The sequence below is a fragment of the Dromiciops gliroides genome, chromosome 1 (assembly GCF_019393635.1).
Source record: "Dromiciops gliroides isolate mDroGli1 chromosome 1, mDroGli1.pri, whole genome shotgun sequence".
Lineage (NCBI taxonomy): Eukaryota > Metazoa > Chordata > Mammalia > Microbiotheria > Microbiotheriidae > Dromiciops > Dromiciops gliroides.
The window spans coordinates 460,508,933-460,523,293 of NC_057861.1; the positions used below are offsets into that span (position 1 = coordinate 460,508,933).

The 14,361-nt window shown below is 37.8% G+C and overlaps 1 protein-coding gene across 4 annotated transcripts in view; it reads left to right on the forward strand.

Moving 5' to 3' along the window:
- The window catches only part of CAST (calpastatin), a 139,399-nt gene that overhangs the window by 112,434 nt on the left and 12,604 nt on the right, over positions 1-14,361 (forward strand). For all 4 annotated transcript variants that reach the window (XM_043988186.1, XM_043988177.1, XM_043988170.1 and 1 more), the window contains 7 exons: positions 1,259-1,354; positions 1,773-1,871; positions 7,265-7,363; positions 8,372-8,455; positions 10,878-10,925; positions 11,092-11,184; positions 12,956-13,051. In XM_043988186.1, the coding sequence (XP_043844121.1) occupies positions 1,259-1,354; positions 1,773-1,871; positions 7,265-7,363; positions 8,372-8,455; positions 10,878-10,925; positions 11,092-11,184; positions 12,956-13,051 (615 nt within the window). The remainder of the gene's footprint in view (positions 1-1,258; positions 1,355-1,772; positions 1,872-7,264; positions 7,364-8,371; positions 8,456-10,877; positions 10,926-11,091; positions 11,185-12,955; positions 13,052-14,361) is intronic.

Below are 14,361 nucleotides of genomic sequence, written 5' to 3' on the forward strand. Positions count from 1 at the left end.
AAACCTGAGGTTTTAGGTTACTCTGAAAGATCAACACCCCAGAATCTGTCTGTAAGGGCCTCCTCTCTCTTTTGTAGCCATTGGTCTGCACCTGGCCTCAAGGGGAATTGATATCCCTTATACTCTCATGGTCTAAGTAGGGCAAAACCAATTTTGTCTTACATCATCTAAAGGACTGAGTTTCTTAAAAAGCAAACATTTTAAAAAAGCTTGGATGAGTCCTGATCTCTACTCATGGACCTTACAGGCACAGTATGAGCCTATGATACATACGTAAATAAGTATAATACAAAATTCATAAATGTGTAAGGTACCAACCAAAGGACTGAAATGTGAGGAGTTCTAAAAAAATAAAGCCTTCCTTGAAGTTAGAACTGTCCCAGCTATATCTATACATGAGTCTAGGTATAATTGACATGGGGTCTAGACTGAAAGTAGTTGCCCCTAGGAATATGTTTTAGCCAGTTTTTATTGTTAATTTTAGGATATAATTTTTAGGCTCCATAAAATTCTGATTTTTATATGATAAATTTTTATTTTTCTTATAGTGAAAAGGATGTTTTAGGGGGCAGAAATATTGACACAATAAAAGCAACTTCAAGCCTTCAAAAAGACAAACATTTGTTATTTGGTAAAAATTCTTCAGTAACTAGAAAATATTTGATTAAATCAATCACTGAATTTTGTGTAATAATGTATTAATATAAGAGCTGTTATATAATATCTTTATCTTATATCAATAAAATAGTGAAGTTCCCATTTTTAAAAGTCTTAAGAAAATTTAGTAACTGTGATAGGAGGGCATCTAGGTGGTACAGTGGGCCTGGAGTTAGGAAGACCTGAGTTCAAAGCTGGCCTCAGACACTTACTAGCTGTGTGACCCTGGACAAATCACTTAACCCTGTTTGCCTCAGTTTTTTCATCTGTAAAATGAGCTGGAGAAAGAAATGGCAAACCACTCCAGTATTTTTGCCAACAAAACCCCAAATGGGGTCACAAGGTTAGACACAATTGAATCAATTGAATAACAACAACAAAAAAACTATAATAGGACAGCTTTCCTGAGCACAGCAAGTTTGAGATTTGATATTTGATGTTGTCTTGATTTGGGAAACTTGAGTTTGTAGACCACAAATGGATTGCAATGCATTGCCAGAAAAAAAAAAACCAATACAAAACTAATTCTAGTTAAAACCATTCATGTTCACTTAGTTAAACCAGTCACTTTATATTATGTAACTTTCTTCTTGCATTGTAGCCTATGAGTGAATCCAAACTTGTTGATGAATTATCCAAAGATTTTGGAAGTTCTGAACCTCAAGGAAAACAACCTAAACCAGCTGACAAAAGAAAAGTAAGTCAGAGAGGTTTTAAACCTCTTGTTTTAGGCGCTTCTGTGTTCCTTTCTATAGTAATAAGACACAGGCTAAGCTTGAAATGATCAACAAACATCCTACTTATGCCATGCTTTGCCTTACTTTTTTCAGTCTTGGCCTTTTCTGGATGTTTCTTCTTTTCCTTTATCTTCCAGTGACGTTCCTACAACTAAAATAATTAATTCAAAATTTCATTTCATAGATAAAGTAAGATGTGCTATGAATGGTGGCCGGAAGAAGTTTAGAATGTGCCCAGTTTAGTATTGGGCAATCACAGGCACTTAATTTCCTTCCTGTAGTTTATAATGCTTGTAGCAGGCATTTTTAGTACACACACATGCTGTCTTGCTAACCATATCTTTTCATTTTTGTTTTTATATTTGTTTCTTCCTTTAGAAATCTGAGACTCCAGCCCATGCTCCTGTTAAAGAAGTTGTTTCAAAAACCTCCATGTGTGTTGTACAAGAAGTGCCTCAAAAGCCTCCTGCAAAGCCCGTGAGTATTGCCTGTTTTCCCAAGAGGCGCTCTGAACATCTGTTCACCTACTCATACAGCAGTGCTCCCTAATAAACATTCACAACTGTATCGTCCCATTCTAGCACTGAGTCTGACTATGACGTCATCCTCCCACCCCTTTTCAGTCAACTCTGGTGGCCCTTTTGCCTCCAGGGTCAAATATAAAATCTTCGGTTTGGCTTTTAAAGTTTACCTTTATAACCTGTCCTCTTCCTACCTTTACAGTTGTCTCACACCTTACTCCTTGCCATATACTCTGAGATTCAGTGACATTGGCCTCCTTCCTCTTCCTCTCATAAGATGCTCCATCCCCCAACTCTGGGCATTTCCCCTGGATGTCCCCCATGCCTGAACCTCTCCTTCCTCATCTCTACCTCTTTCCTTCTTCGAGTCTCAGCTAAAATATCATCTTCTGCAAGAAGGCTTTCCTGGGCTTCTTTAATCTTAATGCCTTCCATCTGTTGAATATCTCCAATTTGTCCTGTACATATCTTGTTGGTACATAGTTATTTGCATATTACCTTCCCCATTAGACTTTTACTTTTTACTTATATATTTTTTTTGTTTTTTTAGTGAGGCAGTTGGGGTTAAGTGACTTGCCCAGGGTCACACAGCTAGTAAGTGTAAAGTGTCTGAGGCCGGATTTGAACTCAGGTACTCCTGACTCCAGGGCCGGTGCTCTATCCACTGCACCACCTAGCCGCCCCTACTTATATATTTTTTAATGGTTAGCATGGTGCCGGACACACAGTGAGCACTTAATAAATGCTTGACTAAATGCAAGTTAATGAAAATCTTAGATACCTACAAGTCTGCTATATTGCAAGCACAGTGCAAAGAGGAGGTTTGGAGGTAAGAAAATCAGAGTGCAAATCCTAGCTCTCCCATTTATGATCCTTTTGATCTTGGGCAAGTAAATTAATCTCTCTCACCTCCAGTTTCCTTACCTATAAAATGAAGGAGATGGATTAGATCATGTATAAGGCCCTTCCTAAGTCTATGATTTTACTGTTTGATGGGCTTCAACCAAAGAGATTCAGGCTACTTTTATTTAATTCCTAATGACTATCATTTTGACCACCTTTGAAAACTTTTGTTTCCTTAGCACTTTGGGGACAAATTATCCTCATCCGGGCCCTGTCTTCCTCTTTCTGTCATTATTTGTTGTTCCCCAAATAGTGCTCGTTTCTCTGTAGCTTCAAAGCACATTTCGCTGTAAATTAACTGGCAGTCAAATCGTAAGAATCATTTTTCACAAAGGGGAAGTAACCTGAAACAATTTAAAACAAGTGCCTTTCTACTTTTTCCCCTGTTGCTACATGCAGAATGCCTTTCATTAATTATAAATTTAGCCCTACCTTAATGACTTTAAAGCACACTGCAGGCTTCAGAGTGAAGGGGCTCAACAGTCTAGTTGCCCATTTCTATAACATTTATTTTGTTTTGTTTTGTTTTTCCAGGGCAATGAGGGTTAAGTGACTTGTCCAGGGTCACACAGCTAGTAAGTGTCAAGTGTCTGAGGCTGGATTTGAACTCAGGTCCTCCTGAATCCAAGGCTGGTGCTTTATCCACTGCACCACCTAGCTGCCCCTTATAACATTTAGAGGTTTACAAAGTCCTTTGTTCCCAACAAACCCATGAGATGGGGCAGCTAAGTGGTACAGTGGATAGAGTGCCAGGTCTAGAGTAAGGAAGACATCTCCGTGAGTACAAATCCAGCCTCAGACACTTGCTAGCTGTGTGACCCTGGCACCCTGTTTGCTTCAGTTTCCGTATCTGTAAAATGAGCTGGAGAAGGAAATGGCAAATCACTTGTGTATCTTTGCCAAGAAAACCCCCAATGGGGTCATGAAGAGTCAGATATGACTAAAAAATGACCAAACAATAACAAAAGCGCTTTGTCCACAGCAACCCATGAGATAGGTTTTGGTACAAATATTATTGTGCCCATTTTACCATTGAGGAAATTCTTACTCAGAGGAATTAGAGAACGTACTCAGAGAGGCAGATCCCAAAGAGTTACTAATGCAAATGCAATTTGTGGTCATTAGATCATGAATCTGATCTACTTGTCTTGCCAGAGTCTATTAACAGTTTTTTTTTTTAATTTCATCTTTATTCTGGTGGGGTTGAAATAAATATCCTATTAATATTCAACTGACCACCTGCCTCTTGACAGAACCTCCCTTATATTAATTCATTTTACCATCAGTTTTATGCTGCTGAAATTGACTCGAAAATCTCTATGTCACCAAAGTTAGTACCAGTTTTAGTGAGGTTTAAAAGCACTTCCCAGAAAACTTAGGCTCTGCTTTCTAGGACATGGGCCAACATGGCAGCAGCAGCCCTATGTGCCATAACTAACAGTTGCCCACACCAGAGAAGTCTGAGTGCATCAGTGAATATGGCTAGTGAAAGAAGCAGGACTTAGGCATCCTTTGAATCCTTTGGTAGTCCTTTTGTTAACACTGGCTAATATTTATATCTCACAGGATTGTTGTAAGGACCCCCAAAATTACTAGGGAAATATAAAATATATTATTATTGTTGTTGTTGTTATTAATTATACTGTTATAAAAGTTAAAAAATTCTGAGACATAGACTTATGAGAACTAGAAACAAAAAAATTTCTTGTAAGTAAGGTGTATTTCATTCATTGTACTTGGAAATCCAGGTCCTGGTACATATTAAGCCATTAGTAAATATGCATTGATTGATAGTTGACTAATTAATAATTAGGGAGTAAGGACAAGTGAATCCTAAGATTTAGAGCTGGAAAAAAACACATAAAACAACCTACTTAGTCTCATCTAATCCAAGCTCCTCATTTTGTAATTGAGGAAACTAAGACCCAGAAATTTTATATGACAATGACTTGCCCAAAGTCACATAGTGGCAGAGCTGAAATTTTAACCATGTTTTTTCTGATCCCAGTTTTAGTGTTGTTTACATTGTATTGTACCCTGGAGGCAAGAGGTTGGAAGGCAAGGAACAGAAAATGGGAAAAAGAGCAAAACCACTGCTAGGTTTATATCCCAAAGATATCCCCTAAAAGAGAAAAAGACCTATTTTTCCAAAAATATTTATAGCAGCTCTTTTTATGGTGGCTAAGAATTGGAAATCAAAGGAATGCCCATCAATTGGGGAATGGCTAAACAAGCCATGGTGATGGAATATTATTGTGCGGTGAGAAATGACGAGCAGGATGATCTCAAAAAGGCCTGGAGGGAGCAGCTAGGTGGCGCAGTAGATAGGGCACCAGCCCTGGATTCAGGAGTACCTGAGTTCAAATCCGACCTCAGACACTTGACACTTACTAGCTGTGTGACCATAGGCGGCAAGTCACTTAACCCCCATTGCCCTAAAAAAAAAAAAAGGCCTGGAAAGACTTGCATGAACTGATGTATGGTGAAGTGAGCAGAACCAAGAGATCATTGTACACAGAGACAGCAATATTGTTTGATGAAGAACTGTGAATGACTTGACTATTCTCAACAATACAATGATCCAAGACAGTCCCAAAGGACTATTAATGAAACATACTATCCACCTCCAAAGAATGAACTAATATTGATGGAACACAGACTGAAGCATGCTATTTTCTCTTTCTTTGTTTTTTTTTTCTTTCATTCAATTTTCTTGTACAAAATGACTAATATGGTAATATTTTACATAATCATACATGTATAACCCATATCTGATTGCTTACTGCCTCTGGGAAGGGATAAAATTTGGAACTCAAAACTATAAATAAAAATGTTTCTTACTTTAAAAGAAAGAAAGAAAATGGGAAAAAACTGGGACACCAGATAAATTACCAGGGCCATACTTTGTGAACATTTTATCTGCCCCCTTTGCATAAAAAAAAGAATAAGTTATTTTAGAAGTTAGGGGGCCTGAGTTCTAGCCCCAGTACTGACTGTGTGAAGCCCACCAGCATTCTTAGGCAGGTTCCTGTTCGAAGCCCAACCTCCAGCTCCCTGTTTCCACAAGGCCAAGAAGTTTCAAGCCGACAGTACCATCAGGCAGAGCTGTGGACAAGGCCAAAACATCAGGAATTAGGGATAGGAAGGAGCATGGTATAATAAACAAATAGCAACTGAAATTATGTAAAAAGCCAGTGAATATTTATAGTTTATAATTCTTGTGTATATTTATATTATCTGACATAGCACAAGGAATGTTGGATTTTTAGTCAGAAGACAGGGTCAAATTCTGTCTCTGCTGCTTGCTACCCCTATGACCTGGGTCAAGTCAATTAAATACCCTGAGCCTCAAATTCATCATCTGCCAAATTAGGGGGTTGGACTAGATGATCTCTAAGGTTACAGCCCTAAATCGATGCACTTGTGATTCTGAGAGTTGTCAAAAACTGCTTAATGGGGGCAGTAATTTGGGTAACCTCTTAATGTCCTTTGCACTGTCAGGCCACTAAATAACAATGAGGTTTGCACTGTTTCTTTTGCGTCTGAGATCACGAAAAATTAATGTTTCCACATATACCATATCATTATTATATGGTATTTATTTGGGGAGGGGAAAGGGAAACCAGGGCATGAGGAGGCTGGTAACAGCAGATAGACCTAGAAGTCATCAAGACCAGATCCCTCATTGTACAGATAAGGAAACAGGCCCAGAGAAGCTTAGGGATTTGACTAGTCTCCTACAGCTAGAATATTATATGTTTGAGTTGGGATTTGAACCCAGGCCTTCCTGACAGTAAAACCAGTTCTCTTTGCACTGTACCATACTGTTTTTCCATTTCGGAACAGAGGGTGAAGATTCTTTTTTTTTTTTTTTTCTGGAAGAAAGGAGATGTCTCTATTTTGATAGTTTAGGAGACAAACTTTTGGTTTTTGGATGTTTTTTTTAGAAATAGTCTTTGTGGGGACAGGCTTAGCTATCCTATCCCTTTCTTTCCTTTATGTATTCTTCTGCCTGAGGTGAAGCAAGTATTTCAATGTACTTTTCCTCTGGGGTTTTCTAAGGGTTGGTATCAGCATAAGGAACATAGGTCTTCCTGCCTTTTATGAATGTTTCGACATTCTATTTTGTACAAGTAAAAGATTCATTTCAGAATAATAGTTTCTGCTCCTGTCTACCCATTTTTCTGTGGTGTACTTTTATCACAATGCCCAGACACTTTTTAACACATTCCACCAGTTGCTCAACTATTACTCTGAATGCGGTGTCATATGCAGAGCCTCTGATGATTTCAACCTCTACTTTTGAAACATGGATTTTTTTCATTCCACACTTGAGATTATGTGATGAATTATGACTTAGATGAAGTTATCTTTCTGTATGTTCTTAGATCAATACATCTCTAAAGCAGTGATAAGCCAGTGTTTCTTCCTGTGTCTTTTCAAAAGGGAGAAGTGCCAGATGATGCTGTGGAAGCCTTAGTCGGCAGTCTCGCAAAGAAAGAAGTGGATCCAGAAGAAAAGAAACCTGCAGTGGATAAAGTAAAGGTAATGAGGATTCAGGTTCATCTCTGTCTTTCCCCTTCCCTCCAAAAAGTGCCCTTTATATTGCTCATAAAGCATGCCTGTGTTTCTGCTTAAAACACTTACTTGCACTATTGGATGCTTAATTGATTTGGGACTTAGATCAGTGGATCATCCATGTGAGCATTCCCCCAACACTACACACTGTATCCCATCAATCTGTGCCAGTCTTGTCCACTTGTCCACCCTCTTTAAAAAGTGGCCTTAAAAAAGCTCACCATTTTGATTCTGTGAAAGGTCTACATTTTATTTTATTTTATTTTATTTTATATTTATTTATTTTTAGTGAGGCAATTGGGGTTAAGCGACTTGCCCAGGGTCACACAACTAGTAAGTGTTAAGTGTCTGAGGCCGGATTTGAACTCAGGTCTTCCTGAATCCAGGGCCGGTGCTCTATCCACTGCGCCACCGAGCTGCCCCAAAGGTCTACATTTTAAATGGATGATACTCACTTACTGATGCTTACAGGAACCCCTTGGACTACTTGTATGTTTACAAAGGGCTAAAGAGAAAAGAAATAGCAGTTGCTAGCTGCCTTCAGACACATCCCAGTGGCCACTTAGTGGCAGTGAGGTGATCCTAGTGCTTACCCAGGATATATTTCCAAAGTATATAAATGATGAATATGAGAGAGGCAACATGGTGTATTGGACTGCATTCTGGGCTTGGAGTCAGGAAGACCTGGACTTCAAATCCTGTCTCAGATATTTAAAGAGTTGTATCACCATGAACTGTGTCAGTAATTAACTTCTGCTTCAGCTTCTTCCTCTTTCAGTTGCGTGGGTTGGATTCCACTGACCCCCTTCTAGTGCTAAAACTGATCCTATGATTTCATAACATTATCAAATATAATCTCATCCAGCCAGATCTCAGCAACTTGGTTCATAGAAAATGAATGTACATACTTAGATACAAAAAAACCTACATACATATGATAATATACAATTGTAATGACAGAGAGCTTTCCTTCAGGAAAAATCCAAAGAAGAAAAGCGGGAAAAAGTAGGTGAAAAAGACGACACAATCCCTCCTGAATACAGATTAAAAGTAAGCAAGGTAAATGAGTTTTTTTTTTATTCTATATCTACATCGTATGTAATTCATACCCCTAAGGCAGGCAGGGACCCTGACATAGATCCAGGACCATGAATATATTGGTGTGAAGTCTCTACAGTTTACAGAAGTCACTGTCACAAATTAAAGCTAAAACAAACAAACCCCAAAACAAGGCTAAATTGAATGACTTTGAACTTCTACAAACATTTATTCCTCTTGGACCTGACCATCTCATAGAGGAATACAAATAACTATAATGCACAATAATTACAACAAACAACAATCTGTTAATGCCTTGCTTTGTGTGCCTTAAATTTTTTTAACCACTTGAGATTATTTTTAATAGTTGACTAGCCTTTCCTGGCCATCCCAACTAGATTCCTCTCACCCCTCCCAGATTCCCTGGGATTCTGCGGCAATTATTCTCTGTACTACTTATTTAGCAATTAATGACATGTTTACTGGTTTGTGCCAAATATTTTATTGTTGTCTTTAACTTCTGTCCCGCTATTACATACCCATTTAACTTTTCAGTGTTTTATCTTGCCTGGTACACAGTAAGTGCTTAATAAATACCTGTTGATATCTCCATTGAGGGTGCAAACACTTTCAGGGCAGGGGTCCTATCATATTTCTTCCTGGAAGACAGCTAAGTGGACGACGATGATGATGGCTAGCATTTATATAGCATTTTAAGGTTTGAAAAGTGATTTATATACAGAGGTATGGTGGTAAATGTTTAACAACCAGCTCTACCAAAACTACACACAGGATATACTTTTGCATTTAATCTCCATTATTGAATTTTCCCATTACTTTCAAGACAATCAACAAAGCAATAAAGTAAGCCCTGATTCTGTAGCCTATCTTTATGAGTTTCTGAGGAATAAATGCTCACACTGAAAATTTACAATCCGCTCTGGTTAGAGTTGGCTCTAACCTTGTGTATAATTTATTACTTCATTTAACTGAAGGATTTATAAATCTTTCTCAAAAGAGCCCAAAATACTTTGCGTGTTTTGCCCTTTCACATACCGGGTACACTTGCTAAAATAATTATGTACTGCTCTGTAGTCTATGATTTATAAGCGTCAAAATTATTTTCAAATTTGATTTTAACACTCTAAGACAAGTTGGGGTTATCCTATGTTATATCTTTTCTCAGGCTCCAATATTGGAATATAACTGAATACCCATAGGTCATTCAGCAGTTAACAAAAGATATTTTTAGTAGAGGGCAAGGAAATAGACAAATAGATATGGGGAGAGAGGGAGAGAGAAACACACACAGAGAAAGAGAGAAAGTGTGTGTGAGAGAGATGTATATATAAATATATGTGTGTTTCTGTATACACACATTAAGGACATTGAGTTGATTCAATTGAACTCAGCTCTCATGCCTATGATATGCCCACCATAGTCTCCAGCTAAGCACTAAAGAAGGGTTGAACCTTCTTCTGCCTTTGTATATGTTCAGGCAGCCAGGAAATAATGCAGCAGTTGCATCTTTTAGCTGGTCAAATCCCAAGAGTAATTCTGTTGCCCTAAAGCCAACTTAACCTGTCTTCTTGAGTTGCCATACTAGAACTGGGGTATGCAGGAGGCCCTGAATGAGTCTCCTTTGCCTTTTTTCCATTTCCTTTTAAGGAAAAATTAAAGTGAGACTAAGAATTGAGGGTACTAAAGGAGAGAGAACCGATTCCTTCCCACTGCACTATTCTCCCTTATCTCCTGTGATCATTCTCTCTCTCTCTCTCTCTCTCTCTCTCTCTTTCTCTCTCTCTCTCTATCTATCTCTCTATCTCTATCTCTATCTCTATCTCTATCTCTATCTCTATCTCTATCTCTATCTCTATCTCTATCTCTATCTCTATCTCTATCTCTATCTCTGTCACACACACACACATCTTACTTCTCCCCGGGTAAAATTTGATCCAGCAACACTGGCCTTGTGGCTCTTCTCTAAGACACTCCATCTCTCAGTTCCTAGCATTTTCTCTTGCTGTCTTCCTGTACTTGGAATTCTCTCCCTTCTTAAGTCTTCCTCCTGATTTCCTGGCTTCCTATAAATCCCAACTAAAATCCCATCTTCTATAGTAAGCCTTTTCCTACTCTTCTTAATCCTAGTACTTTCTTCTCTCGTTTCCTATTTATCTTGTATATATTGGAGCATTTTTGTTTGCCTATTGTCTCACCTGTTAGATTGTAAGCTACTTGAAGGTAGGGACTGTCTTTTGCCTCTTTTTGTAACCCAACTCTTAGCACAGTGCTTGGCATATAATAGGTGTTTAATAAATGTTTATTGGCTTTCTAATGAGTACTATTATCAGTATGGAATTATTGGAATGCTTATGAAACTTCATGCTAGTCCTGAAATGCAAAAATGACTCCCTTTAATGTTTTGTTTTGTTTTTTACTGTAGGATGAAGAAAGAAAACTGCTTGACAAAAAACAAAGTGAAAAAATTGCAGTAAGTAAACTAATTTGCCTGAGTCAGAACAGGATGAGCCTGGTAATAACAGGAGCTGACACAGCTTTTGTTTTGTACTTTGAATCACATCTAAATAATTACACTAGCTTGGAAGTTCATCATAATGACCTGTGACCTTTTTGGATTCATTTCCTGATTTATGCAGCCTAGGAGTGAAGATGACCTTCTAGATGAATTGTCAGAGAGCTTTACATGTTCCCAAGCACCTGTAACCCAAGCAGCAGTATCTGTAGCACAAGTGAGTTATTTTTTTTACTTCTTTTCTACTTCTTTACTCTTAGTAGAGAGGTCTGCGACCTTGAACTTGACCTTCAAACTATACCTCTTGAAACTTTGGGTCAGAGGGAATAATCCTGGGCTCAGAGATTTGCCAAAGAAAGAGGAAAAGAATAAAATTATCCATTAAAAAATGTGTACTATAAAATATTGACCCAGTCTCAGTGATAATCTGTTATTCTAAATCACAAGTTCTTAACTTGTTTTTTAAAAATATTTTGATAGCTATATTTCTTTTTTTTATAATAAACATTTTTTATTTATAGTTTTGGGTTCCAATTTTTATCCCTCTTTCCCTTCCTCCTCTCCCCCATCCCTGAGGCATCAAACAATCAGATATGGGGATAATTATATTTCAATATAATTAGTTTCCTTAGATTTCTTATTTTATGTACTTTTAACATTCTGAGATGGGGCCCAAAGGTTTCAGTGGACCGACGGCCAGAAGGGTCTACAACCCACACAAAATTTAAGAAAACCTTCTCTAAATTGTTGAGATAAATGTGAATATTTTGTCATGGAGGATGTTGAGATTATTGGGAGAAGTTTACATTTGCATTTTACTGAAGATCATACCAAAATAATTAATTTACCAATGAATATTCCTGTATTTGTGTGTGTATGGCTGATTAATTATGACAGCACTGCACCATCAGCCAGCCCTTGGTAACGTGGCACACAAATATAGTACTCTGTTACAGGGAAGCTTGGCAAAGGTAAAGTAGCCATCTGGTGAGAAATCATTGTCCAGTTCAGTAATGGTTGTTCCAAGTTTGCATGCAGTCTTTATCAAAACTGGGTAAGACAAGTTTGAATATTATAGGTTATGATGACATAACTTTTGTTAACATTGTCATGTATCTTTCTGGCTCTCAACAGTTTCTAACCAGGGAGTAATTCTCACAACTTCCTAAATATAAACTGGAGAGTAATTTGGAACTATGCCCAAAGGGCTATATAACTGCATACCCTTTGATCCAGCAATACCACTGATAGGTCTATATCCCAAAGACATCCAAGAAAAGGGAAAAGTATCTATTTGTACAAAAAATATTTATAGAGTTCTTTTTGTGGTGGCTAATGACTGGAAATCAAGGGGATACCCTATCAGTTGGGGAATGGCTGAATAAGCTTTTGTTATATGATCGTGATGGAATATTATTGTGCTACAAGAAACTACAAACAGGATGATTTCAGAAAAACCTGGAAAGACTTACATGAATTGATGCAAAGTAAAGTGAGCAGAGCCAAGAGAACATTGTATACAGTAATAGCTATATTGTACAATGAAGAACTATGAATGACTTAGTTATTCTCAGCAATATGATGATCCAAGACAGTCCCAAAGGACTCATGATGCAACATGCTATCTGCCTTTAGTGAAAGAACTGATGTCTGAATATTGACTGAAGAATACTATTTTTCACATTTTTGTTGTTATTCAAGTCTTCTTGTACAAAATAAATGTGGTAATGTTTTACATGATTGCACATTTATAATCTATATCGGATTCTTATCATCTCAGGGGACAGGGAAAGGGAGAGAGAGGAGGATAGAATTTGGAACTCAAAATTTTTTAAAATGTTAAAAATTGTTTTAACATGTAATTGGGGAAAAATAAAATATTTTTTAAATCTGATTTTAAAAAAGAAAACCTTTCTCCATTAGCTTTTTGATTTCCTGTAACCAAGTTCCTTTGGCAGTAACCTTTTGACTATGTTTGGCCCTTTTAGGTATCCAAAGACAAGAAACATTCTACTGAGGCCACTGTGATGGCTGACCCCACACCAGCTCCTACAACAGGCTCTGCAAGTCCACCTGATACCTCAGTAAGTAATAGGTATTTTGATTTGTTCTCTCAAAAAAAAATCCTTCCCAGGGAGGGTGAGAAGACGCCTGCCAGTTAAGTGTTAAAGATCACCTGTCTACCAACTCTGGATTGCTAAGGCTGGTTATTTAATAAGATGGCAGAGAGCACCTGCTGTAACAGAATCCTATAAGAAATGTCCTATATTTCCTGTTTTGGATAGTGCATAGAGAACATTTGGACTTCTATCTGCTTTCCTTTCCTAGATAATGCATTTTACCCATTTGTTCCAGTTGTGGTGGTTGTTTCTTCTCCTGTAATTTTGAAAATGTAATGTCACTCTCTTCCTTTTCTTTTTGATGCTGCATCAAAGCACAGGTGATATTTCTGTATTTGGGGGCTCTTAATTCATAGGATCATAAGTTTAAAGCTAGAAAGGGACTTAGAGGCCACTGAGAACAACGCTCTCATTTTAAAGGTTTTCTTATAAAGAACTGTATGCAGAAAAGTGTATTTTCATTACTCTGTACAAAAGATTACATTTTTGGGGGGTCGTGGGAACTTAATCGTCTCTTTCCCATAGGCTCAATTTAGCAACGTTTCCATTTTTTACTTTTATCCCATTTTCTATGAATGTTGCCCTCACAAAAAGTTGAGGATTGATTGTACAAATAAAGGAGGCAGAAAGTCCTTTTTCTCCAGGATTTCATAGTCTAATGGAGGAGACAACATTCATATCATACTGATTGAACTGTGCCCTTTAAAATCATTCCACTTAGAGAAGTCTTCACATATTGGGGTAGATATCGCCCTAACTCACTGACAGGTTTGAGGCCTCTCTGTTGCCCTCAACCTGGTTGACGTCATGCACATGCTATACCTTGTTCGAGCCACAGGTGAGAGCTGGGTGAAGAGAGACATCAAAGGTGGATGAGCAGCCCTGAAAAGAGATCAGCAAGCCCTTACACCAGAGGTGCTGGTCCTCCATGAACATCCCTATTCCCCTATTTCCATATTAGTTGTGAAAGAAAACTCAGACCAAAACAACAACAAATATATAGAAAGTGGAAAAGAGTATGCTTCAATCTGCATTCAGACTCCCTCAGTTTTTTCTCTGGAGACGGATAACATTTTTCTACAGGAGTCCTTTGTAATGTTCTTAGATCATTTTATTGCTGGGAATATAGTTGTCATTTACAGTTTTTCACAGTACAATATTGCTGTTACTGTGTACAGTGTTCTCTTGTTTCTGTTCACTTTGTATCATTCATGTAAGTCTTCCCAGCTTTTTTCTGAAAATATCCTGCCCATCAGTTCTGATAGCACATATAG